Source organism: Phyllostomus discolor, chromosome 10, assembly GCF_004126475.2.
Source record: "Phyllostomus discolor isolate MPI-MPIP mPhyDis1 chromosome 10, mPhyDis1.pri.v3, whole genome shotgun sequence".
Lineage (NCBI taxonomy): Eukaryota > Metazoa > Chordata > Mammalia > Chiroptera > Phyllostomidae > Phyllostomus > Phyllostomus discolor.
In genome coordinates this window covers 75,170,848-75,196,864 of record NC_040912.2, presented here as the reverse complement: position 1 = coordinate 75,196,864, position 26,017 = coordinate 75,170,848, and the positions used below count along the sequence as shown (strand labels likewise).

Sequence of the window (26,017 nt, the reverse complement as noted above, 5' to 3'; positions counted from 1 at the left end):
ATTTAATGTATTTAAATTGATATTGAAAAAATGTACCACCATTCAGAAGAGTTCATAACAGTGTATATATATATATATATATATATAATGTATATATTTTTTTCTTTTGTTACTGATTTGAGACAGACAGACAGACAGACAGACATTCATTGGTTGATTTTTTTTTAGGGATTTTATTTATTTTTAGAGAGGGGAAGGGAAGAAGAGAGGGAGAGAAACATCAATGTGTGGTTGCCTCTCATGCGCCCCCCACTGGGGACCTGGCCTGCAACCCAAGAATGGGCCGTGACTGGGAATCAAACCAGCGACCTTTTGGTTCACAGGCCGGCACTGACACTCAATCCACTGAGCCACCTCAGCCAGGGCTCATTGGTTGATTCTTGTATGTGCCCCGACTGGGGACTGAACCCACAACCTTGCTGTATCAGGACCAATGCTCTAATGAACTGAACTGCCCACCCAGAGAAAAATTATATATATTCTTTAAAAAATAATAATAAAATGAACACCCATGTATCCACCACAAAGGGTGAGAAATATGATAGAACAGCACCGCGATCTTAGAAACCCCTCCCCCAGCCGTAACCACGTCCTTGTTGCCTCTCCCACTGCAGGGAAGGAGTCTCTTGACTTGTAGGTTAGTCCTCCCCTTGCTTTTGTTTATGGTTTCAGCACATGTGGGTGTGTTCCCACACAATGCTAAGAAGCGAGTATAATCCTAACTGTGAAAGGAAAGGACGGTCTTGTGTGTGCTAGATGAAGACTTAGGGGAGGAAAGATGCTACAGAGCCTCTTCTTGGTGTGGCTTTGGCTTCTATGAGAGCTTACAGGGGCCTTTTCTGGGACTGTCAGTGGGCGAGGTCATCAGTGAACCCCGGGAAACAGAGAGCTCACTGACGCGAGGGCTGCGGTGTCTACCAGGCGGTGGATGTCTGGGTGGAATCCTGTCGGGGGCAGTGGGCTGCTCTGCGCTCTCTGCTTCTGAGCTCACTCCCATGTCCCTCTCGCAGGAGCAGGTCAAAGTGGGGCATTGCCTGAGCGGGCAGCGGGGCACGGAGGGGAGAACGGAGGCCTATTGTACTTGGTCAAGACAAGGCAGGCACCAATAAGAATCAGAGCAGCCTCACCCAAACATTTGGACCTGAGGTTCCAAAGATGGTACCTGGCATCAAGGATCCTAATGATGACAGTCATCAATGTCTCCTGAGTTAGTCTCACTGCTCCAATCTGAACTGGTGTGCTCGCGGTGGACTGCTGACCTCCCGGTGTCCTCTCCCCGCCTTCGGCGGCGCTATCTGCCTCCGCCTGCGGTGACCTCCTGGGACTGCATCCCACGCTTTCCGCTTGCTGGGTTTCCTTTCTGGTTTCGGTGGAGTGCGCTCTTTAGTAGCTTTTCCAGAAACTATGCCTGGAAGGTAAACATTTTGAACTCTTCTGTGAGTGAAAATGTATATATCCTACCATTTTACTTGATTGATGGCTTGAATGGATATAAATCCTAGGTTAAAAGTCCAGCCCATTTTTTTCAGTATTTTGAAAGCATTGCTTTTAACTTCTAATGTTGCTGTTGAGAAATCTAAAGACTTCCTGACATCTAATCCTTTGTACATTACTTATTTTTTTCTTTTTTTTTTTCTGGGGGTTTCTAGATTCTTCTCTTGAATTTGCATTGGTGTGTGTTGGTTTTCATCTCCACTTCTAGGCCTTAGTGGACTCATCTTATGGTCCTGTGATTCAAGTCTTCATGTCTTCATGTTCGAATTAGTGCACCGGAGATTTCTACCCTTCAATTTCCCAATTTTTTTTTTCTTTTTCGAACTTCTATCTGAATTCCTAGAATTGTCCTCCAATGTCTATATCTTTTCTCTCCTGTATGTGCTACCTCTTAGCACATTTGCTTTACTTTCTAGGGAGATTTAATCGACATTACCTTTATCTCTTTCTTTTGATGTGTTTGTTTCTGCCATTGTGATTTTATTTTCCAGACATAATCGTTGCCGTTGCTGTTCTTGGAATGTTCCTTAGCATTGCACCTTGTTCTGGTTTCATGGACGCTGTACCGTGTCTTATCTGTCTAAGGCTATTCACGATGGTCTTTTTGACACTTTCTTTTCTCTGGAGAACTTGCTCACTCCAAGTTGCTTTCTCTGGTTGGTTGTTTTGTCTCTCTCTTCTGCATTAGAACATTTCCTGGGCAGCTGGGAATTGTTGGCCATGATGAAGGTTGCAGGGCTGGGAAGGTGGCTAGGCAAAGACTGAGCTCAAAGGTTGGGTTTGCCACCTTGGGAGAAATGCCTGTGTCGGCATCCTCAGGTCTTTCCCTTGGGCTAGCGGCACACCAGCACCCCCCCCCAAGGAGAGGCTTCCAGTTTCACAAAGGTCCTGCCCCCAGTGCTTTGAGAGCCTGGTGGTGGGAGAAGGCTCAGGGTCTCTGCACTCAGCATTTTACCTGAGGTCATGTAATCCTCTTGCTTTCACAATTTTCAGTGTGGTACCTCCACTCATAACGGCACTTGAAGCTTCTCCAACCCAGGTACCCTCTATCTTACCTTTGTCAGAGGGAAATGCTCTGGTGTCTGGCTAGGATAGGGGACCGGCTGTTCCCAGTGACTTGGAGTTGGGGAAGAGATCTAGAAATCTAACTCCTCTTCCTGGTTCTATTTGTTGTTGGTGGTGGTGATGACGTTATTACAGATGTCCCCCACTCCCCATCCTTTGTCCACCCAGCTCCCGGCCCCTTTCTGGCCCTCACCACATTGTGTCTGTGTCCATGGGCTTGACACATGCGTATATGTTCTTCGGTTAATCTCTTCCGTTCCTCCCCTTGCCCCACTCCTGGCCCTTATAGTAGCAACCTTTCCCACAGTTCCAGAGGTACCTTGGATTGCCAATATCTGTGTCTTCCGAGAACCTTGCTATGTAAATCAAGCTGGTTCTCAATTTCCCCCACTGCCAGCTGATATCTTTTTCTTCAGGGCTGATAAGTCTGTAACTACATGGGTGTTTGCCATCCTGTTTCAAAAATTTTGTGGCTGCTGTCTCTTTTTCTGTTCTCCCCATCCTTGTAAGTTTATCTCTTGATTAAAAAACCTCTTTATTAACCTCATTATTAATATTAGTGGAGGTTTGGGAGGGAGTGAAATCAGAAGTATGCATTCAATCACTATCTTAACCCAGGGCCCTAACTTCCCTTTTCAATATATTTTTAAAAAAATATAATTCCTGGGAATAACCCTACTTGGTTATAGAGGGTGGCTATTTTAATGTGCTGGGGTTTGTTTATTTCTGTCTTCCCATTTAGAAGTCTTTAAGTGACTAGCAGGAAATGAGCCATTCTATAAGGAGGGTTGAAGGAAAATGTCTCTAGTGGGATAAACTTCATTCAGTGTATACGAGAAGACGGATGCCAGTGTGCAGGCTCCAGGAAGCCCCCGAGCGGCCAGACCCTACAGTGAACGCTGAGGGCAGACCCCCTGAGTGTGTTGTCCAGGCACCCAGAGTCCATCTCAGGCTTCACCACTGAAAGTCCCTGGAGAGGGGTTCAGCTGGTGGGCTGATGTTATCTTTTATCAGTTGGGGGAATTCTGTGAAAAAAAACAAAACAAAACAAAGCAGTTCTGGGTGCCTTTTTTAATTTAAAAATCCTGTTGAATTTATCGGGGTGAATTGGATAATAAAGTTATATAGGTTTCAAGTATACATCTGTATGTTTCGCCCAAAGTCAAATTGGATGCCTTTCTAAAATGCAACCCTTGCCCACTTGGGCCCCAGAATTAATTCATTCGTTTGTTATTCGCTTATTTAATATTCACTGAGCATGCGCTGTGGGCAAAGTGCTACGTTAGCTTTCTATAGCTGAGAAAGAACATGCCCCCTAACTACTTAAGCACCGCCTCCCCCAAGAACCTTGGAGAGCAGCTACGGAGGGGGAGATGGAAAGGGGGGGGGGGCGTCAGGTTTACATCCAAAGCTGTAGCATGGTGTCAGTAATTTTTCTCTTTCTGTGGCTTGTGGCAAGGAATAAGTGAAGAGACTCCTAAAGCATCCAGCATGATGTTTGGCACACAGTAGCATGTCCGGATTTGGGGAGCAGCTTTACGTGGTGCAGGAGTCTTGTTTTATGTCCCCACAGTAGCGTTTTTTGGAGGAACATTTTAAGGAATTTAGAGACTCGAGACAACATAAATGAGGCAGTCCTACTTAAACCGGTCACGGTGGCAGCCCAACAAGGGCCATGAAGTATTCACAGTGCGCACCCAGCCCCTCGGTTGCTGTCACCCGGGCGGCAGCCTCGGCCAGGGCTCTCCGGTGCGCGAGGCCGCGCACTCTCTCTTTGACTCCGCGGTTCCCCTCCTGCCCCTGGTCGGAAACAAGTTGTAAGCCTCCTCTCACAAGCAGCTTAGCTCACTATTCTCTCTGGCAGACATTTCTGAAAATCTAAGTATTTCTGAGAAATCAGTTTTAGCAAAAAAGAAAAAAAAAAGTTACACATAGGAAGCGACCATCGCCAGTCCGCCCTGTCGGAGGCGTCCCCGCAGCAGGGCGGCCGCTGGAGCTCCAGGTGGTGGGTGGAGAGGGCAGCAGAGAGGCTGGGGTCCAGGCTCCGCCAGCTGCGGAACCTTGGGCGGATTCGTTACTTTTCTGAGCCTTAATTCTGTGAAATGGGGACACGCACAGGGTTGCGGTGAGAACTCATGAGAAAAAAGGTGAAGTGCCTACTACACTTTAACTCGCGGCTTAATAAACGTAGTGGGGCCTCTGGCTTGGGGTGCCATTCTGGAGCCAGCGGCCGTGTGTGTGTGTGTGTGTGTGTGTGTGTGTGAGAGAGAGAGAGAGAGAGAGAGAGATAGGTTGTGAGTCTGTGTACACGGTACACGAGTGCGCGCGCGCGGTGCTCGGCCCGCGGGTGTGTTTCCCGGGGAAGGCGTGCGTGTGGATGGATGTGTGTGATGGGCCGCCCTGCGAGAGTGTGGCTGCCGCGCCAGGCTGAGAACGAGGCGCCCGCGCCCGCCGCGGCTGATCGGCAGCCCTGGGTGAATGAGCGCGCGTGGGGGAGACTGGCACAGACGTGCGCGCCCGCCTGCCGGCCGGGGTGGGGGGCGGACCGCGGACCGCAGACCGCGGTGGGGTGGGAGGAGGAGGGCAGAGGGAGGGAAGGGCGGGAGCGAGGGGAAGTGGGCGGGAGGGCAGTCCGAGCGTGGCTGCCGCGGAGCCCCGGCGCGGGCTGCTCAGCCGCGGAGCCAGGCTCACAGCCAGGAGGCGGCGCCGCGGGGAGCGAGCGCGGCGCGGGCCGGGCCGGAGCGCCCGCCTCGGGACAGCGCTGCGGGCCGCGGGTCGGGCCGGGCCAGACCCCGGGCAGCGCGTTGGTGAAGCCGCAGTTGCCTGGACGAGCCGAGGGGCGTCGGGAGCGACCGAGAGAACCCGCGAGACCCCGCGGATTATCGCCCTGCTGGGCGCCAGGGCTGCCGCGACCGCCCCTTCTCTGGGGACTTGGCAGAGGAGACTCCCCTTCGGGAGGGGGCCAGAGGAGCAGGTTGGCCAGTCGTGCAGGGTGTGTGTGTGTGTATATGTGTGTGTGCACGCGCGCGCGTGCTCTCGCGCCTGCAGGGTGTGTATGCATGGGGGGTGTGTGTGGGGGTGGGGGGGGATGTTGTGTGGAATGTGTCTCTGTAAGGGGTGTGTGAATGTGTGTAGGGGCGTGTGCCTCTCAGTGTGACTGTACATATTGTGTGTGTCTGTGAGGTAGGGGTGTGTGTGTGTGGGTGTGTGAGTGAGACAGCCGGGAGGCTGGGAAGCTCACGGAGCTCCGTCTGAACATATACAGGAGGGAGGGGGCCTCGGCAGGACTGAATGTGTGCGCGCACTTGTGAGCAGGGCTGTGTGAAGGGTGAGTGGGTGAGTGTGTCATGGGTGTTAGGTGTGGCTGTGTGTATGATGTAAGGGTGCCAGGTGCACGTGCATCCCTGGCTCACCCTCACCCACCCTCACCAGATGTGTGTGAAGGGAGGGGGGTCTGGGCAGTGGAGTAGGAGTCTCCTACAGCAGACTCCTGCCCAGTTTTTTTGCCTTGCCATCTTTCCCAGGAAGCCAGAGATAGCCAGGCTGCCCCTCCCCCAAATACTCCCCTAGGGTTAAGGGGAAGGGAGCAGGCCCAGCCCCAGGAAAGAGGGGAAAGGCTGAAGGGACAGAGCTTCTGCCAGACCAGAAAGCAGGACTGCCTTCTCAGCCTCGGCCAGATCACTCAGCCCTGTGCTTGCTGCCCCGCCCCCCTCAGCGGCCCCCAGGGCCCCCGTGTTCCTGGGTCTGAGTGAATAGAGGGCCAGCATCTTAGGCAGGGGCCCAAGGTGGGGGTGGGAGTAGGCTGAGTCTCATCTCTGAGGGTTAGCTTGTTCACAGTTGTATTACCAGAAGGGTGCTGGGCACCTAGTAGCCTCAATGCATATTTGAGGGTGGGAGGGAATGCTAGAGGAGAAGGGAGGGATGGGATCTGTGAGTCTGGCAGTCAAGTCTGTCCCATCTACTATCAGTCAAGGATGAGAGCAGCTGGTTGCTGTCATACACCAGCGCCCAAATTGAACAGGTCGGGGAGGCAGGGACGTAGGGAGAGGGAGCCTTAGGGAGACTGTAGGGAGAGATTTGTACTGGGGCCTGAATGGAGGAAGGAGCTGGCAACTCTTCCTGGGCAGAACCCTTTGCATCCTGTCACCAGCACCTGCTCCTCTGTGATCAGAAGCGTCTCTCTGAGGCACTCTGTCCAGGTAACCAGGGCTCATGGCGCCTCTCCTCTCTCCAGGACTTTCGTGCTCAAAAGGTGCTGGAGAGTCCCCTGCCTGCCGAGGCCACCTGAGACCAAGTAGGGCCATGGCCGGGCATGGCTGTCTGGGGCTGGGGCTATTCTTCGGGGTCGTGCTTGCTGTTCCTGTGGGCCCCCAGCCTGCTTCCTCCGTCCCAGGTCCCCCTCTCACCACTTTGACCCCACCACCTCAGAGCGAGGACTCGATGCTCTCTCTCAACCTGGGACTTAACTTCAAATTTCACCTTCGGGGACCGGCTGCTGCCTGGGGGAGCCCTGTTACGGAGACCCAGCCACTCTCTCCTGGGCTGAGCCAGGAGCTGGAGGAAGAGGTGGTCAGAGGACTGAGGACTGACCCCCTTTGGGAGCTGCTGGTGGGCTCCCTCGGGAACTCCCCCCCAGAGTGGGGCTCTGCTGAAGGCAGCCCTACTACTCCCTGGGCCTCCTCCCTGCCTCTGGAGTCCACATCTCCCCTCTCTGAGCCCAGCGACAGGCCTACTGCTCCCTTCCGGCCCAGGATGGGCACTGTGACCTGGGATACTGCTCTGACAGCCACAGCACCTTCATCCAGTGTCCCCAGGCCCCACCAGACCGAGCTGGAACTGAAGTTTGACATGGCGCTGAGAGCAGGTGCCGCCCCCACACTGGGGCACCGCACGTTGCCCCTGCTGCCCAGTCTGCGGGCCAGCCTGGCAGAGATCGCCGGACGCCTGGGGCCCTTCGGTGAGTACCCGCTCCATCCTGAGGAGAGCCCCTGCTGGGCTGCCTGGCAGGTAGAGAAGGCTTCAGCCAGGGCTCCTTTTGCAGGGTTCTTTGGCACCACTCTGTCCCCACTTCGGAACTTCTCAGGTGCGAGCCCCCCAGGCCCCACTACACCCCCAAGCTCTGCCTCCAGAGTCTCGGATTCTCCAGGTGGGTGTTTATTTCATTGCAACAAATGTTTACAGAATATCTCTACACTTCAGGCACTATACTAGGGGCCGAACCAGCACTTGCCTTTCCTTTTGTCCTTGACTCAAGGGAAGGTCTGCGTTGCTTCCTCCAGGCCCCGGGGCCTGGGCCACTGCTCCCAGGAGGAAATGCCCTCTTTGCCATAATGAATCTGGTTTGGCCCTTGGAGTTAAGCTCCTGGTGGATATGTGGCTATAATTCCTGGGACAGTGGCTCTCTTAGGGCAAGTTCTGGGGAAGGACAGGCTTTTCACCAAAAGTCCAGAGGCCAAGGCTGGCTGGTAAGGTGGCACTCAAACCCCATGTGCTCTCTTTGCAGGGTTCTTTGGTACCACTCTGTCCCTGCCCTCATCCTTCCCGGAGACAAAGCTCCCAGGCCCAGGCCCACTAGACCCAACTGCTTCCCTAAGCTCTGCCTCTGTTGCAACAGCATCACTAGGTAAGTGTCCCATTCGTTTGAACTTGACAGTTACTTATTGAGCACTTACTACATGCTGGCCACTAATTGGCATTCCGGGACCCTTTTGTTTCATTGTCATCATAATTATAATCACCGTTCCCTTCATCATCGCCATGGAGATACATATTAATCATGCGAGAACAAGTGGTGCTGGGGATAGTCCCACGCAGAGTTGAGTAATGGTCCTCTGGGAGCTCTGCAACCGCAGGCAGAGCAGGATTAGACGAACGCATCAGGGCAAATGGACACACAAACTACTTTGAGATGTTCACAGCCTCAGCACCAACCCCACGCCCCACTGCAGCCTGCCTGGTCCGATTCCCACCCCCACCCCAGCCTGGGGGCTCTCTCCCTTGCTGTCTGATTTGACATGACGTGCTGTCTGATTTGACATGATGTGCTGTCAGATATGGGCAGAGCCAGGCTCCTCACTGGGAAGAGGCTGAAGATCTTGAACAGACAGACGCCATCCCTGTTCAAGAAAGCACAAAGACGGGCTGGGGGCGCAGAGGACAGCCCAGGGTCTCCAGAATCTTGAGACTTGGCTTTAAATCCTGATTCACTTACTAACCAGCTTGGTGACCCTGGGTCAGGTTATTTGGTGTCTCTGCGCCTTCATTTTGCTCACATATCTAGGGTTTAATAATAGTACCTATTTTGTTATTGTGAAGCTTCCAGATACTGTAAGCTCCTGGCATGAGGCTGGGCACAAAGTAGAAGCTCACTAAACAGTAGCTGTTAACCTTGCTTCTTCCCCCCCTGCATCTCAAATACACTTCCAGACCCTACCTCTCAGTCACCGCAACCCCAGGATGAGACAGGATAGCATTTAAGCCACCGGACAGAAGGCACACTGCTCGGGGAGAGGTTCTGGTGGGTGAGGCTGAGGGAACCATGGAGAGGGACTTCCAGACCCAGCTTTGCTCTGTAGGGGGTTGATGGTGCCTGTGAATCCTCTCAGCCACCACACACTAGGAACCACCAGTCTCCCACTTCTTGCAGATCTGGACTTGACATAGCACCTGCCTCTGGCTCACTCCTGCACGCTCACTGCCCTCCCCGGCATGTGGGTCAGGAGGCTGCCATCTCCTCCCGCTGCAGCCCAGTGTGTGGCAGTGGCAGAATCTGCTGTGGGGTTGGGGCCAGGCTCTGTGGCCTTGGGGGAAGGATACTGGCTCGCAGTCTGTCAGCCTGGGGACAGACAGCACTGGCCAGGCAGGTTTAATGAGTCTGGACAGTATCAGAGGCAGCCCAGCTCACCCGCCCCACCCGCCTCCCCCTCCTCACTGGCTGCTGCAGGAAACCAGCCTCTCCCTGATCACTCCTCTTGGAGAAATCCCAGAGAGCTACGGTCCTCTTGGAGAGCAGGCCAAGGGGCCCTGCTCGAGTCAGCAGCATGTGTGGGGAGCAGTGTCAGTTAGGGGACAAAGGGAGTCGCTCTGAGTCTCCTCTAGCATCTTTCTAACTTACGAGCAGTTAACCTTTGACCCCAAGGCTTCTGTTCTCTTTCATTAGGTCCCTTCACCTTGGGCAGAGCTCATATTCAGCCAGTCCACCCAGAAACCGTTGTATAGGTTGTTAACACATTGAAAGGCCTTTACCCCACTTGATAAGTACCCACTGCCCTTCGCCCCCTGAGCACTCCCCTCCACTCTCTGACCACCCTGGCTGGCACCTGTGCCATCTCCAGTTGTTCAATATTTCAAATGTTATCCTCACAAAAGTTATCAATCCTCCGTAACCCTGGAGGTGGGGGTGGGGAGAGGGACAGCGCCAGGCCACAGAACAGGCTGCCGCTGCCGGCATCCAGTGTGGAGCCTGGGATCCTCCAGCCCTTTGATCTGGGCAGCTGGTGGATAATCAGGCCTGACTTTCCCATATATCCGGCCAGCCCCTCTCTTCAGCTCCTCCCCAGCTAGCTCCGACCTCTGCAATTACATCGACCGACATACCATCTCCTCCCTGTCCCTGAGGTCAAGAGGGGCCACAGGGCCAGAGTGCGACCATCTTGTCAGGGAGGCCTGCTCAGGAGAGGGATCCTAGGAAGTCACTGTCTTCTGGGCTATTCTGGGGGAAACTGAGGGAGGTGCTTCTAAAGGGGAGACAGGGGCTGAGGTCAAGGGGACCCTTTTAAAGGCAGAAGCTGGGTCTTCTTCACGGGTCCCCACCCACACGTGGCCCAGTTCTGGACAAACGGGGCATGTCCTGCCCCGTGGGAGCAGTGTACCTAGTTAGAACTCCCCCCTCTGACACCTGAGCTGTGCCTATACTTTGCCTACTTTCTGCTTTTTATTCTTTTTCTGGCTTCTTCGGAATACTGAAACTTGCTCTAGTTCCCATAGTGCTTTGGGACAGAGGTGAGAGATGGGGCTTCCTGTGGCCCTTGGGTAAGAAGCGGAGCAGATCCGAGAGCTGCGCTTGTCTGCACAGGGAGCGAGGTGAAGGCTTACCGGGTGGCAGGCTGGCTCGGGCTGTGGGGTTCCTGGGTGCCGTCTTTCCCTGCAGAGCCCACCAAGGCCAAGGAAAGACCAGGCAAACTCACCCACTTTGTGGGTGAAGAAGTGGGTTGGGCACGGGCTTCTGAGGGGACCAAAGAATGAGGACGAGGGAGGGTGCACGTGTATCTGGTCCTGCCAACATCAGACGGATGCCCGCCACTCATCTGCAAGGCATCTTGGCCGTGTCTTTAACTCATGGCTGTGTCTTTGTTAGGTGTCCAGGGATGGTCAGTCCATCTAAACAGTGTTCTTCCAACAGGGTTCACACAGTGAGCACGTGTCGCTGTTCATTCATTTGACTAATTGTCGATGAGTGAGTAAGTTCAGGATGTGCTAAGGGACAAGAGTCTTTTGTTAGTTAAATCAAAAACTAGTTTGAGGCCAGAAGTGGTCACAGTCTCACAAACACCAACTGATGATTGGTGATAGACATTATCCGATAATGATGACACCGATGACAGTCATATTTTCATGCTTATTATGCACCAGGCACAAACGGCTGTGCACACCACCCATTTAGCCTCTAACAGCCTGTGCGGTGGGCACTCTCCCCACTGCAGACCCGAATGTGATGGAAGGGGAGCCAGGGCGCCTGCTGCCGTTCGCAGGAGGCGTGAGCGGTGGATATCTACTTTTTTGGCTGCTCCCTCTCCACCCTCCACAGTTGTCTGCTCCTGTCTCACCCTCCTCTCTCTCCAGAGCCCCTTTCTGCCCTCCTCACTCCTTTTCCTTGCTCTCAGGACTGCTCCGTTCTGCATGTCCCAGCCTGAGCAGGCATGGCCGTGCTCCTGGGGTCTTCCTGTATTGCCCAGTGAGGCATGGTTAGACAGGGCCCAGTTAGGCAGTTGGCGCAGGAGTCTGGTTGTCAAGAGACCCTCCCCCTCATCCCACACCTGCCTCCTGTGCACCTCCCTGTTCCCGCCAGGCTGCCTCCGTCCTTCGCCACCATCGTCTGCTTCCATCCTCGCCTGCAGCTACAGTTCTGCTGAGACTGCCAGGTGGAGTAAGGAGAGGCGTCCTCCCTTGCTCCTTGGCCACGGGGAGAATCCTTGGGTCTAACTCCTTCTAACTCCTCTTGCTCCAGGGGAATAGAATTGGAGATCGTACTCCTCACCCTCTCTTGCCTGACTGTCTAGCCTTCAGGAGGTGGGGAAGAGCGCAGGGTGAGGCTGGGGAGTCTGAGTTAGCGAAGCCCAGAGCAACCCCCGAGGGGCTCACTCACTCCCAGGGCACTTTATCCCACTGTGATCTCTGCAGCTGGTCTCTTCTAGGAGTTCAAGGGTAGTCCCAAGACCCAGGGCCGTTCATCTCAATGTCACCTTCTATACAATGGGGCTTGAAGCAAAGGGACATCTATATTAAGAGCCTTAGACCGATGGCTTTGTGACTGAGTCAGAATGAGACCACCGCCACGGGTAGGCCAAGCTGGGGGGCAAGGCAAGCAGGAGGGCCAGTGACCAGGAAAGGTGTTCTCCTCAGGGTGCTGGGTGGGGACACGAGTGTCTCACCTCTCCTCCTGCTGCACGTATGTGTTTGCCTGCACAAGAGTGTGCCCGTGTGTGTGTGTGTGTGTGTGTGTGGAGGGGCTTTTCCTGAAGAGACAGGGAGAAGCGGGGAGATCTGAAAAGGGTCGGGGGAGCTCCTCGTGGCACCAAGGCGGGAGCTGGGAGTTAGAGCTGCAGCACGAGAGGTGAGCACACTAGTATTAGTCACGGGCTCTGGAATCACGGAAAGGGGCCCAGACTTCGGCTCATACATGGATTGTAGTAACAGCTCTGCCATTTGTGACCTCGGACGAGCCATTTTGCCTCTCAGCGGACCCTTACTATCTTCATCTGGCGAATAAGAAGATGCATTGATTCACCTGCTCAGTGCCAGTTCCGTGCCAGGGGCCTCCAGGCACAGGGATTCACATGTGAGCGAAGCAAACCCAGTTTTTTCTTTTGAAGCTTCCTTTCTGGTGCAAGATTTGAACTAGAGGGGGCTTCCACAGTCCCTCCCAGTTGTAAAATTCTGGGACTTCTTCAGGAAAACTTTTTGCTGTGGAATCGCAGAGCAAGGAAGGGAACTGAACGCAGCAGGGACCTGGGGGTGGAGTAGGGAAGGGGCGATGAGAGAGGAAACTACTTCTTGAAGTGCTTGGTGGGGGAGGGGAAGGTGGGTTGCCGAGAGGAGAGAGGTCGGTGAGCCTCTAGTTTAAGACCAGTGTGTCCTGGATGCTATGAGGACTCTGGCTGGCAGACAGGCTCCTGGCTGCGTGGGGAACAGGAGTGGCAGGGGGAGGGCTGTGCAACTGTCTCAGACAAATGTTCTTTGACCACAGACGCCACCGTCCCCTCTTCTGGCCCAGATGACCCCTCTCCTGCCAGCCTCGGGAACCCTTCTGTGCAGCCAGAATGTGGACCAGGGTCCTGCAGCGCCGGAGAATTGCCTGAACGCGAGGGGCAGCCTCCTGCGGCCCCGCTGCCCCTCTTTTTCCTCACCTTGGAGGCCGACTGGGCAGAGGCCAGGGCTCGCTGGGGGTTGGCCTGGGAGGCCCATGTGTACGGGGTAGGCGCCCTCTTCGGTCTGGTGGCCGTGCTGGCACTGCTGGCTCTGGCCCTCTTGCCCTGGCGCTGCCCGCCCGGCGCCCCCTGCCTGGCGCTGCTGGACGTGCTTCTGCTCTCCGCCGGGACCACGCGGGCTTTCCCGCTTTTCTACGACGCCTATGGGCATCGCGACCGGCTGCCCGCGCTCGCCTGGCTGCTACTGCAGGACCTTCCGCTGCCCTGCCTGGCAGCCGGCCTGGGCCTGGCCTGCCTGCTGCTGGCGCGGCCTCGCCCGCCACGGTGTCCCGCAGGCCTGGCGGCGCTGCTGCTCCTGGGTCTGGCGCTGGCGGCCGCCGCTGCCCTCGGGAGCGCCGCCCACCGCCGGCTGAGGCCCCTGCGACTTGCCTCCCGCGGGCTGCACGCCTTCCTCGCTGCCCTCCTATCCGGGCTCCTCCTGGCGCTCTCCTGCTGGAGGGGTCGGCGGCGACGAGCCGGAGCGCCCCTGGGAGGGTCCGGCTTCAAGGGGGCCACCCCACTCCCGCAGGTGCGCAGCCCCTTCGCCCCGCGCGATTCCTGGCGGCGCGCAGCGCGCACGGCCCCGGTGGCTGGAACCTTCGGGCTCCTGAGCGGAGCCTTGCAGGGCTACGAGGTGCTGCACGCCCTGGGTTACGGCGGCCAGCCTGGCCTGGAGGGGCCCTGGCCCTGGTGGGCCTTCCAACTAGGCCTGCGTCTGGGCGAGGTGGGCGTCGCGCTCCCGTTGGCTCTGCTGGGCCTCTACCCTGCGCTCTGCAGCCGGCGCGTCCCGCCGCGCTGCTGGGCCAAACTCTTCCGCTTGTCTCCGGGCCACGCGGCTCCGCTGCTGCCTGGACGCTGGGTCACCGGGCCCCCAGACAAGGAGCCTCTGGGTAGCGCCATCGCGCGGGGCGACGCAGAGCTGCTGCAGCTGTGCGCCTTGGCAGGGCCTGGCCCGGACCTCCTTCTCCAGGGTGGCGCCTGCCGGGGCCTCGACGGGGCAGCGGCCAACCCCGCTCCTTCCCCGGCCTCCTCCCCCTGCAGCGACTACACAGTGGACTTCCGCCCGCCCTCCCCAATCAATCTGAGGCGCAGCATCGAGGAGGCCCTGTGCAGCGAGGCCTTGCTCACTCCGGGCCTCTTTCAGGGCCCTGCCTTCGAAGAAGCCCTGCCTGGGCTCGGCCTCTATGGCACCACTTCGCTGGGGGCAAAGACCGAGGCTGTGCTCAGTGGGAAGTCGGAGGAGGCCCCCGACACCCTCGCGCCCCTGGAGCTTCCCTCTCCCGGGGCCTGGCCCGCGGGCAGTAGCGCATCGTCCAGCTCCCTCTGCGGACTCTCCCGGGACAGCTCGTCCATGCTGCTATGCTCCAGCCCAGACAGGCCCCCGCGCTGTCCGCTGGTCTGCGTCCTCAGTCCCCCACGGCCCTCAGGAAGTAGCCCTAGCCTCCCAGCCTCAGGATCCTACCAGGCCCTGTCCCCACCCTCTCGCGACTCCCCAGAGCCTGCCTCTGAGCTGCAGGGCGAAGAGGCCTCGCTGCAGGAGCAATTCCTGGACGCCTGCCGACAGATCGACGAGCTGAGCACGGGCAGCGACACCATAGACCTGTGAGGAGGAAGCCCCTCCGCGCCTGCTCCTCCGAGACCTGCACACTGTAACCCTTCCCCCGTCTTGCCTGGTTCAGATACCTCTCCCCGTCTCCTTCCGGGTCCGGGGGCTCCTGGGTGGGTGTTTTAGCAGCCAGGCTCTGTTGATTGGGAATTAGTGCCACCTTCTCTGGAGCCCTGGGTGCTGATGCCCTCAGCTACAGTTCTAGGCTGGCAGGGGTCCCTCTTTCCTTGGCATTCACCAGCAATAAAGCTCCAAGGTGCTCCACTCCTGACCACCACTCCCCACTCCTGTGCTGAGTGAGAGGAGCTATCCTCAGAAGACCTCGAGATGGCCCTCAGTCCCCATACCCACCTCTGCCGTGCCCAGGAATCCCATCCCTGAGGGAGTGAGACTTCCTGTTCTCCACATGACCCTTCCCTACAGAAGGGTCCATGACAGATCTAGGAGACTACAGCTGTTGGGTGGGAGGTGAGTGCTATTAGAGTTAATTTATCAATAAAATATTTTCAGAGGAGAAAGCCTGACCTTCTTGGAAAAGCTTAGGTGAGGCCACAGCAGCTTTGGTTCTAGAAGAGAAGCAGCGTTTGTGTGGGGCGGGTCTATTTCAGACCCCAGGGACCTCCATTCTCAATGGCAAAGAGTCATGTGCTGTGGCTGGTTGAGTGAGGGTCCTGGGAGCAGCCCCCCGAAGACCCGTCGACTCTCTGGGAAGTGGCTTTTGCAGAGACAGAACATGGCCCCAGGAGGTGATGCAGAAAGTCTCCAGTGTTTGGTGGAAGTGTCTGCTGTCCTAAGACAGCAGGCCCAGGTGGGCAGGGGGCTAGGGACTAGTTAGTGGGAAAGAGCTCCATGGAAATGTTGATACACATATCAAGGGCTTGATCACCTTGAACTGGGAACCCCAGCAATCTTTCAGCCACATTCCCAGAGGAATTCACACCAGCTCCACCTACTAACAGGGCCTCTTCAAGGTTAGATATGCAACCCCCCTACCCCTGCAGGACGCTTATCTTCCACAGATGCAGATCCCCCTGAAGAGAGCCTGTCTTCCCCAAACTCCAGCCCCATCCTACCTTCCAAAGCATAACTCACAGTGTGGAGACCCGTGAATATATCCAAACCACCAGCATTCTGTAATCCCTCCCTTGTCCAGGGCATTTGGCTCTGAGCTCTGGAGCGTGCATTTATTATTTGGCTAAGGTGCAGAAAGTTCAGAGTGGCACTAAAAGAGGGCCGTAGATTAGGTTTGAAAATGAAAATCTGACAGTGGTTTGGCAGCTGTCCTGCACATTACAGAGAGACCTACAAGGGAACACATGCTAGACTTGAAGAGGAAAAAGAGAAATAGGAGTGGTTTTTCTTCCAACTCTGCCCATCAGCTGGTGGGGATTTGAGAAGGGAAGGGGGCGGGGGCAAGAGGAAAGCAGGCAGAGAGATCGGGTCCAGTGCACTAGTGGAAGAATTGAAATACTGCTCCCCTTGCACATGAAGATCTGTTCTGGCCGAGAAGAGGGTTCAAGGCCTGGGACCTCAGAATGCAGAGATGAGTCACTGACGTTTGGGGGGTGGGCAGTGAGGAGTCACATTAGGGAAGAAAATGAGAGGGGGCAGGCATGGCTGAGGGATGGGACTGGAGTGGTTCTGACTGCATCTCCTCCATCACCTGGCTCAGCTTGGCTCAGAAATTCTTGCTGCATCGCCACTCTGGGCTGAGGCCCAGAGAACTGCCAGCCTCCTAATTACAGGCATTTCTCACTGGTGTCCCGGTGGCTGTAGCGCCCCAGCATCAGAGCTGCTTTGTGTCATGGAGGGAGTGCTTGCTGTTTGCCTTTGCCCACACTCAACTTCTCTCTGCCATCTCCTCCTCACCCTACTCCTCGACAGCTGCTCGCTCACTGCTCCCGTCAAGGGTTTTTGGGTTCATGCACACACCTCATGACAAAGCAATCCAAGCCTAATGTACCCCAGTCAGTCTCTGTCTGCTTCTCTCTCTCTCTCTCTCTCTCTCTCTCTCTCTCACGCACACACACAGCTTTTCTGTGTGGAAGCTCTGAATGGGGCTGATGAGACGAGGGGTCGGTAGGGGAACACAGCTGGTTGTTCACCAGCTCCAACACTTTTTCCCAGAGAATTATCTTTGCTTTATAAAGGGGCTGAGATTTTGGTGAGACAACATTTCCCTTTTGTCTCATAACTCAGCCCTTAAAGCAGGTTTTCCAGAGGAGTCCAGGTAATCCTGACACATACATACACCCTTCAGTTCCAATTCTTAGTACAGTAGAGAAATGAGAGACAGACAGCTTCATTCATTCAATTTCTGTAAAACATTTTATTGAATATGTACAATGTGTTAGGTCCTGGGGCCAGACAGGTGAACAAGGTGATGCTGGCCTTGAACTTAACAAGTGGAAGATCCTTTGGGGAAGGCAGACAATAAAGAGTTACTCTTAAAATTATTACAATAGAACAAGTAACTAGTAACAGTTGTGAAAACTGCTAAGAACAAGAAGTATGCAATGATATAAGAAGGTTTTGTTTGCAAGTGGGAGTGCAGCCAGAGGGATGGGACTTTTGGAGATGCTGGCTGAGAATAGCCCAGGCCCCTCGCACTTCCTTTCCTGGCTCCTGCACAGTGATGGATGAGAGAGAGGCCAGTAGTTTATTTCCCCTGGCAGCCGCTTTGCTGGTATGGTACAGGGTACCACAACTCCTGCTATTTAATAAAGAGCCCTGCATGTGTCCTGGGGAAATGGATGAGCAAATATTTCTGATCGAAGAACCATGTGGTGTTCCTGATATGAATGGACAGGAGGGGAATGGGGCTGAGGCTGAGTCTGGGAGACCAGGATGGGGAGCCTGGTCTGAAATCTGGGAGCTGTAAAACGTGTCAGCTGCGGTGTTATCCTCCGCTGGGGCACACAATTCCTCCACACTGTGGGTGGCTGCTGCCCCCTGATGGGCACAGGGACACAATATCATTTTGTCCTTTAAGGAAGGTTTGGGTCCTAAGTACTTAAAACGTGGCATTGTAGGGGGTGTCCTAAAGGAATGTTGGATCAGCCTTCTTTGGGTTCTTTCCTGGTGCACACTGCAGCCGGAGCTGGGAAGGCCTCCCCCTAGCTGGGCCCTGAAGCTTGTGCTGAAATCTCTGGGGATGGAATTTTGATTGCTAAAGAGGTGAGGGGGCAGGAGACGAGGGGGAAAAAAGGGAGGAATATGGAATTTCACCCCATCTTTATTTGAATAACCTATCCCATTTCCTTTGTTTATTTCTGTCTCTTTATCCTGGATAGGATTAACCCTATAGCCTTAAAAATTTGTCTGGTATTTCAATACTTTCTCTCCTGAGTTATGTATTTCAAAACATCTGTGACATTTTCTTTTAAGTATATATTTATTACTTACTTGGAGCTAGGGGGTTGTTAATCTGATGTTGTGTTCTCCCTTTCCCCCCATTACTATCAACCAGCCATCCATCCACCAGGATTTACTGAAAGTAAATGGGGAAAAGGAAGTTTACTTTTCACTGTACCGTTTGTACTTTTTGAATTTCACTACCATGTGTTCAGGTTATACTATTAAAAAGTACTTACACCTGGCTGGCGTAGCTCAGTGGATTGAGCTCAGGCTGTGAACCGCAGCATTGCAGGTTCGATTCCCAGTCAGGGCATGTGCCTGGGTTGCAAGCCACAGCCCCCAGCAACCACACATTGATGGTTCTCTCTCTCTCTCTCTTTCTCCCTCTTTTCCCTCTCTAAAAATAAATAAATAAAATCTTAAAAAAGAGAATATATTTAAAAAAGTGCTTACTAAAAAATGCACTGGGCACTTTTAAGCTGCATGTTCTGCAGGGTGCTGCAGCCTTGCCCACAGGCCAGTTTCCGAGCCCAGTGGGATAGCAAACATTCTCTGTGTTTCAGGGTCCAGGAGCACCCAGATCCCCTTACCAGTGAGATCCCCTTAGCCTCGTGTCTGTCTGATAAACTGACTTGAGAGATCTTCCCCTCTCTCCGGGGGGACCTAGTTACAGGTGTCTGTCTACTCACACCGACTGTATTCTCCCTGAGGGCGGGGACCCTGTCTTTTGTTTTCTCACCAATTTTATCCCTAGTGCCTGACACATAGTAAGAACTCAGTAAAGATATATGGAAAGAGTGATTGCGTACGATCCTTTTCTATGTGTACTTTAGCAGCTGTAATTTGTGAACCGTTATAAGCAGTGTATAGTTCTCTGTTACAGTGTGACAGATGTCTCACATTCTCTGAGAACTTGAGAATTATTTGATGTTTGTGATGTACTGTGTCCAAGTGCATTCCGGCTACTGTAAGATTTTTCCGCCGAGGAAGAAAGTCAAACCAGCCACAAAGGGGGCAAAAGCAGGATTTTATTGGGGTTGCGCTTCCCCGAGAGGTTCTCTGGTCCAGAGTCAGGGGGCCAGAGAAGTCGTGCCCCAGGTAGAGCGGGGGACATTTTTATACATCTGGGTGGGGCAGGCTTGTCGAGTCTTAGGCGGATGAGGTGCTGTAGTCTCTGTGGCAGACTGAGAATGGCTGACCACTTAGGCACTTGGTGCCGGGAAGATTTTGGCGGTTGCTTAGCTTGCAGTTTTCTTTGTTTGGCACCTGCGGTGGGCGTTAACCTTTTTATATCCTGTCCAACCCAACATTCCTACCTCTTTGATATGATATGGAGTGACGTTTCTTTCTGGCTACTTCCTGCTGACCTGGGGGCGTCGAGGGGATTGGGGCTCTGAGGTCAAGGTTCAGTTGGGATAGGAGGATAGGGGTGAAAGAGCATTTGACCGAAAGCTACCCGGGAGCCTTCTTGAATTTGTGCCTGTAAAAACTCTAAAAAACAGGGACCAAGCATTAGTAGTATGCCATTGATCAGAAGGGACCCCAGAATTGGGGCCAACCAGGTGGAAAGGAGGTTTTTCCACCATGGGGTAATATGGTTTGGGAATTTTCCCGGTGGAGTTTGTCCCATAGATTTTGTAAGGTGTTTATGTTTTTTTCCACTAGGCCGCCCTCATTTAAGTAGAAGCAGCACAGCTCCTGTCTCTGCAGAGAGGCCAACGAGGTAACTGAGGCATCAAGGGTCTTCTCCAGTTTAGGCCATGGGCTGGCTAGTATCGTCTGGTTAAGGAGAGGAAGGAAGAGAAGGGTGGCCCATAAGGGAGTCATGGTGGGAAGCCGGGTTCTGGGTGAAACCGATCCTGGCGTCTCCCAGGATTTTGGCCGACCACTTGCTGCCAGCCAGGCCTAGTTTAAGGCGGGAGACATGAACCCAAGAGGGAAGGTCTAAAAGCTTGGCTGCTGTAGGGGTGGTGAGTATTACTGTACAGCGTCCCGTCCACTTAGGCTGGAGTGGTCGGGCTTCAGCTCCCTGAGCAATACCTGGTCCCCTGGTTGGAGAGGAATTGTGTGGTCTGCTCCTTGTTGTTCTCCTACCGGGGGGAGGGTTCGGTCAGCATGTTCTCTAAGGAGATGTCTTAGGAGGGAAAGGTAGGGCAGGTAGGAGGCCAGAGGTGGAGGGGAAGCTGGCAGATTATTGTTGATTAGAAAAGGCCTACCGTAAAGCAATTCGAACGGGCTCAATCCTGACGGCTCCCTGGGGGTGGCTCTGATTCTAGCCAGGACTCATGGGAGGAGTGTAGGCCAAGAGTTTTTTGTTTCTAGGGTAAGTTTGGTTAGGTGTGACTTGAGAATCCCATTGGCGCGTTCAACTTTCCCCGATGACTGAGGCTGGTATGGGATGTGAAACTTCCAGGTGATGCCCAGCAAGGTGGAAACCTGTTGCACAACCTGGGAGACGCAGGCAGGGCCATCATCTGACTGGATGGAGGCAGGCAACCGGAGGCGCGGGACAATGTGCTCGATGAGGAGAGCAGCAATGGTGTCAGCTGTTTCCCGAGCAGTAGGGTAGGCTTCCATCCAGCCTGAAAAGGTATCAACAAAGGTTAAGAGATAACGGTATTTCTTGTGTGGAGGCATGTGAGTGAAGTCGATTGGCCAGTCCTGGCCAGGGAGAGGTCCTCTCATCTGGTGAGTTGGAAACCAGGGTTTAAGGCCTTCCTGGGTTGACGTTGTAGAGCAGACCGAGCATTCAGCATGCACCTGCTTGATGGACTGGAGAAGATCTGGGAAGGAGAAGAGGGGATCTAGGAACTTGAACAGAGCCTTGGGGCCCATGTGCAGTGACTGGTGGATTTCTGAGAGGAGGGGGACAGCCTGCTGCTGGGGAATGGCAATTTTTGCATTGAGGAAGATCTAACCTCCATCGCCAATGCAGCCACCCCTGGCATACAGGGAAGAGTATTCCTGAGGAGTATAGGAAGGAGGTACAGGGGTGGGCAGGAAGAGTATGGGGGAGGGAGAAGCTCCAGTCATCAGTTTTTGTGCTGCGGCATCAGCCCAGGCATTGCCCTGGGAGACGGGGTCTCGTGAGGTTTGATGCCCCTTGCAGTGAACAACAGTTACTTTTGCAGGTAATTCTAAAGCTTGGAGGAGTTCAGGGATTAGAGACGCATTAATGATGGGAGAGCCTTTAGATGTGAGAAACCCATGTTCCTTCCAGAGTAGAGTGGCTGTGAACAATGAGAAAGGCGTATTTGGAGTCTGTGTAGATGGTTACTCGCTTGTGGGTTTTTTTTTTTGTTTTTTTTTTTTTGTTTTTTTTTTTGCCAGAGAGAGCTCAGGTGAGAGTGATTAGTTCTGCTTTTGCGAGGTGGTGACCTCAGGCAGTGGTCGTGCTTCTAGGGTGGAAGCAAGGGTGACACCGTGTAGGCCACTCTCCACCTTCCGTCGGCCCCACCACAGAACTGCCATCGACGGACAGAGTGAGGTCAGCATCGGGGAGTGGAATGTCAGACACCCTGTCTAGGGGCTGCCCAAGAAAGTCAAGATCTTCGGGACAAGAGTGAGTGGGTTCAGGGTCAATGGTAGGCGCTGGTAAGAGGGTGACCGGGTTGAGCCGAGGGGAGAGGTGAAGGGATGAAGCGGTATTCTCTATAAACAGAAGGTGCAGCTCTTGGAGGCATGAAGGGCTCAGCAGTGAGAGAGCCCGGTGTGAGGGCAGATCAGTAAGGCAGTGGGGTGAGAAAATGACCACCGGCTGGCAGGGAGTCAGCTTGAGGGCCTCCTTGCTTAACTCTGTGGCACTGCCCAGGGCACAGAGACATGGCTGCCACCCCCGTAAGGTTGCACCCAGCTGCTTGGAGAGATAAGCAACCGGATGGTAGGAGGGGCCAACAGGTTGGGCCAGGACCCCAATTGCCTTGGCATTCATTGGTGAAAAGGTGAAATGGACAGGTGGGATTGGGAAGGCTTAGAGAGGGGGCCTGCAGGAGTCTGTCTCGTAACATGGTGAAGGCTTTCTCTACCAGCTTGGGAGAAGTAAGGGTCCCCATAGGAGTTTCTTTTGCAGCGTCGTACAGGGGCTTGGCCAAGAGGGCAAAGCCGGGAACCCAGTGTCTGAAGAACCCCACTAATCCCAAGAAGGAGAGAATCTGATCTCCATTGGTGGGGGGTTGGAGCTCACAAAGGAGGCGAGTGCGGTCTGCAGCGAGACTCCACGTGGTAGGGGTTATGGACAGGCCTAAGTAGGTGTCGGTCTGTGTAGAAATCTGAGCCTTGATGGGGAAACCCGATATCCTTTGTCTGCTAACAAGTTAAGGAGGAGGGCTGTGTGTTGTTGAGACTCTGGTAACGAGGGACTGCACAGAAGGAGGTTAGGACAGTGCTTGAGCCTAAATCACAGGCAGCAAGATCCCGGGCAAGAGCCTGCCCAAAGAGATGGGGGCTGTCTCTAAAGCCTTGGGGAAGGACTGTCCATGTCAGTTGTTGTGAGAGGTTGGTGTCAGGGTCAGTCCAGGTAAAGGCAAAAAGAAAATATGAATCCTGGTGGAGGGGGATAGTAAAGAAGGCGTCTTTGAGGTCCAGAACAGAAAAATGGGTGGTGGTAGGCGGGATGCGGGAGAGGAGAGTGTAGAGGTTTGGGACCACCGGGTGGATAGGGACTACTGCTTCATTAATGAGTCTTAGGTCTTGGACTAACCGGTATGCTCCTGATGGTTTCCGAACTGGAAGAATTAGGGTGTTACTTGGGGAGTTGGCCAGAATTAAAAGTTCCTGCCCCATAAGGCGGGAAATGATAGGTTTGAGACCTTTATGATGGGTTTCAGAGATTGGGAACTGGGGTCTAGAAGGAAAGATGGTGGGGTTTTTCAGCGTGGTGGTGACGGGGGTACGGTGAGAGGCCTCAACAGGCTTGGAGGTGTCCCACACCTGAGGGTTGACTGGGGTGGGTGAGATTGGAGGTTGGGTTAACGGGGTAGGGTCTTCGAGCAGAGGAAGGAGAAGGTGAGAGGAGGGGTTTAGGCTCGCTGTGACCTGTAAGGAGGCCCCTAGGAGCTGCAAGATGTCTCTTCCTAGGAGTGGAATGGGGCAGGAGGGTATGACTAAGAAGGAGTGTGTGAAGGGGACATTATCAAGGCTGCAGTTTAAAGGAAAGATACGAAGGGGGCGTGATGGAGTTTCATCAACCCCCATGACCGATATCTGGGAAGGGGTAAGGGGACCAGAATGTGATGGCAAGACTGAATAGCTAGCTCCCATGTCCACTAGGAATGAGATGGACTTACCCACTATCTGTAGCATTACCCTGGGCTCAGCGAGGGTGATGGGAGTCCTCAAGTCTGGGCCGCATCAGTTGTCCATGAAGCCAAGGAGCTCTAAGGCCAGAGAGGAGTCCTCACCTTGGCTGCCTGGTCCCCCGCGGGGAGGCACCAGGGCGCCAGGAATGAGCCTTTAAGGGGACAAGCATCTCTCCAATGACCGAGCTGCCAGCAGTTGGAGCACAGTTTGGTGGGCGGTTGAGGGTTTGGACATTGGCGGGCCCAACGTCCTTCCTTACCATAGTTGAAGCAGGCTCCTGGCAGCATTCCTTTTGTGGCCCAGACTTTGACTTGGCCCCTGGGTTGTGATGTCCTGGGTCTTCGGCCGGCCTCAGGGTTGCTACTATAGCCTGGGTCTGCAGGGCTACTTTCTGCTGCAGGTGGGCTTGGCGAGCAACCTCAGCATTTTTGTCCCAGTTGTTAAAAACTTTAAATGCCATGTTTACCAGATCTCGGATGGGGGTTTGAAGACTGTCCTCTGCCTTTTTTAGTTTTTTTCCGAATGTCTGGGGCTGACTGAGAGATAAAGTGGGTGGCCAGCACAGTGGCCCCTGCATTGGATATAAGACCTGAGTATGGAGAACCATAGCCTCAGTGAGGCGGTTAAGGAACAGGGCTGGGTTCTCTTCCGGGCCTTGGGTAATTTCTCTGAGTTTGTCATAGTTAACTGCCTTCTGAGCTGACTGTTGCATTCCTGCTAACAGGCACACAACCATTTGGTCACGGCGCTCCTCTGCCCACCTGTGCCGTCTGAAAATCCCACCCGGGGTCTGCTTCAGGGACAGCATCCGCCCCAACCGGCATGAGGGGGTTGGTAGCGTGAACCTGGTCGGCGTGTGCCCCAGCCGCCGTTCAGACAGGGTTGCGCTCATCTGGGGTTAGGGTAGATGTGAGAATGATGTGTAAGTCATGCCATGTAAGATCATAGGCCTGGACCAAATACTGAAATTCTTTGATGAAATCTGTAGGGTTGGTGGAAAAGGAACCTAGACGTTTTTCGATAGAGGAGAGAGAGGTCTGACAGAGAAAAAGGTACATGAACCCGGACGACTCCTTCCTCCCCGAGACTTCCCGGAGTGGGCAGAGGAGGGAGTTTGGGGGTGCTGGAGCCGAACAGGAGCGCGTGTGTGCGCTAACCGGAGAGGATAAGGCATCCTCGGGAGGGAGAGCGCCCGCGGGCCGCGGTGTGGGGGCAAGGGGTTCGGAAGGAGGCGGGTGGTAAGGAGGCAGAGAGGAAAGGTCTTCGGGTGGGTCAGTTAAAAAAGAGAGGTTGGGAGTGGACGGTTTAGAGGGGCACGAAGGTTCGGGTGCGCTCCTGGCCAAGAGGACCTGTGCCAAGAGGACAGGAAGATTAACCGCTCTCGTTTCAGACCTGGGTCAATTACGGGCAATTTTCAGCAGACACCCTAAAGGCATCTTGGGGTCTATTTTGGAATCCTGTCCTCCCATAGTCCCTGGCCCTACAGCGATTGGGGATTGAAAATTGGCGTCCCGCAGATCAATGCACTAACCTTTCAGGCAGGCTGGGGTTCGGCGCCGGGGACGTCTCCACAGGCAGCCGGTTACCCCGAGAAGCGGAGAGCAGTCTCTCCAAGGACTGGGTTACCCCGACGCAGCTGCGATTTTCAGACGGGGGCCCGGAGTCAGAATAGAGTCAGGGAAGAAGGGAAGAGGGACACTCACCCTGGCTGTCCGAACTGGTGGAGCGGTCGCAGAGGCTTTCCTAGGGGAGACGGGGAAGAGCGGCCCCAGTGGACAACTCCTCCCGGGTTTCGGCACCAAAATGTGAGATTTTTCCGCCGAGGAAGAAAGTCAAATCAGCCACAAAGGGGGCAAAAGCAAGATTTTATTGGGGTTGCGCTTCCGGGAAGGTTCTCTGGCCCAGAGTAAGGAGGCCAGAGATGCTGCGCCCCTGGTAGAGCGGGGGGATTTTTTATACATCTGAGTGGGGTAGGCCTGTGTCTTAAGCGGATGAGGCGCTGTAGTCTCCGTGGCAGACTGAGAATGGCTGACCATTTAAGACACTTGGTGCCGGGAAGATTTTGACGGCTGCTTAGCTTGTAGTTTTCTTTGGCGCCTGCGGTGGGCATTAACCTTTTCATATCCTGTCCAACCCAACAGCTACATTTTATGTACGTAATCTGGGAGTCTGTGGCGGCACTTCAGAAGCTAATATTTATTTAAACATCTATTATATGTCAGACCCTAGGTTGACCACAAGCAAGAACGACTTCTGTCTTCCCTGGTAAACTGTGGAGCAATGTCCTGGAAATGGGATTTTTTAAAAAGGATTTTATTTATTTATTTTTAGAGAGGGAAGGGGGGGAGAGAGCGAGAGAGAGAGAGAGAGAGAGAGAAACATTAATGTGCGGTTGCTGGGGGCCATGGCCTGCAACCCAGGCATGTACCCTGACTGGGAATCGAACCTGTGACACTTTGTCTCCCAGCCCGCGCTCAATCCTGGAAATGGGATTTTTAAGCAGGGTAAAAAC

The 26,017-nt window shown here is 54.3% G+C and overlaps 1 protein-coding gene across 2 annotated transcripts; it reads left to right on the top strand.

Moving 5' to 3' along the window:
• Nucleotides 1–5,276: 5,276 nt before the first annotated feature.
• PRRT4 (proline rich transmembrane protein 4) lies at nucleotides 5,277–15,356 on the top strand. 2 transcript variants are annotated; one of them, XM_036010873.1, is made up of 5 exons: nucleotides 5,277–5,533; nucleotides 6,794–7,516; nucleotides 7,601–7,705; nucleotides 8,063–8,182; nucleotides 13,025–15,356. In XM_036010873.1, the coding sequence occupies exons 2-5, from the start codon at nucleotides 6,862–6,864 to the stop codon at nucleotides 14,848–14,850; spliced, it is 2,706 nt and encodes a 901-aa protein (XP_035866766.1). In that variant the 5' UTR covers nucleotides 5,277–5,533; nucleotides 6,794–6,861; the 3' UTR covers nucleotides 14,851–15,356. The 2 variants fall into 2 exon arrangements, with proteins under 2 accessions (XP_035866766.1, XP_028381692.2); XM_028525891.2 differs by lacking the exon at nucleotides 5,277–5,533 and having other exon boundaries at nucleotides 5,734–7,516.
• Nucleotides 15,357–26,017: the final 10,661 nt, after the last annotated feature.

What these genes read in the sequence shown, in the direction of transcription:
- PRRT4 (XM_028525891.2), top strand. Translation starts at nt 6,772, where the DNA reads ATGGCGCCTCTCCTCTCTCCAGGACTTTCGTGCTCAAAAGGTGCTGGA. An exon ending in CAGAGTCTCGGATTCTCCAG is followed by an intron (nt 7,706 to 8,062) that starts GTGGGTGTTTAT and finishes CTCTCTTTGCAG; the next exon opens with GGTTCTTTGGTACCACTCTG. An exon ending in TGTTGCAACAGCATCACTAG is followed by an intron (nt 8,183 to 13,024) that starts GTAAGTGTCCCA and finishes CTTTGACCACAG; the next exon opens with ACGCCACCGTCCCCTCTTCT.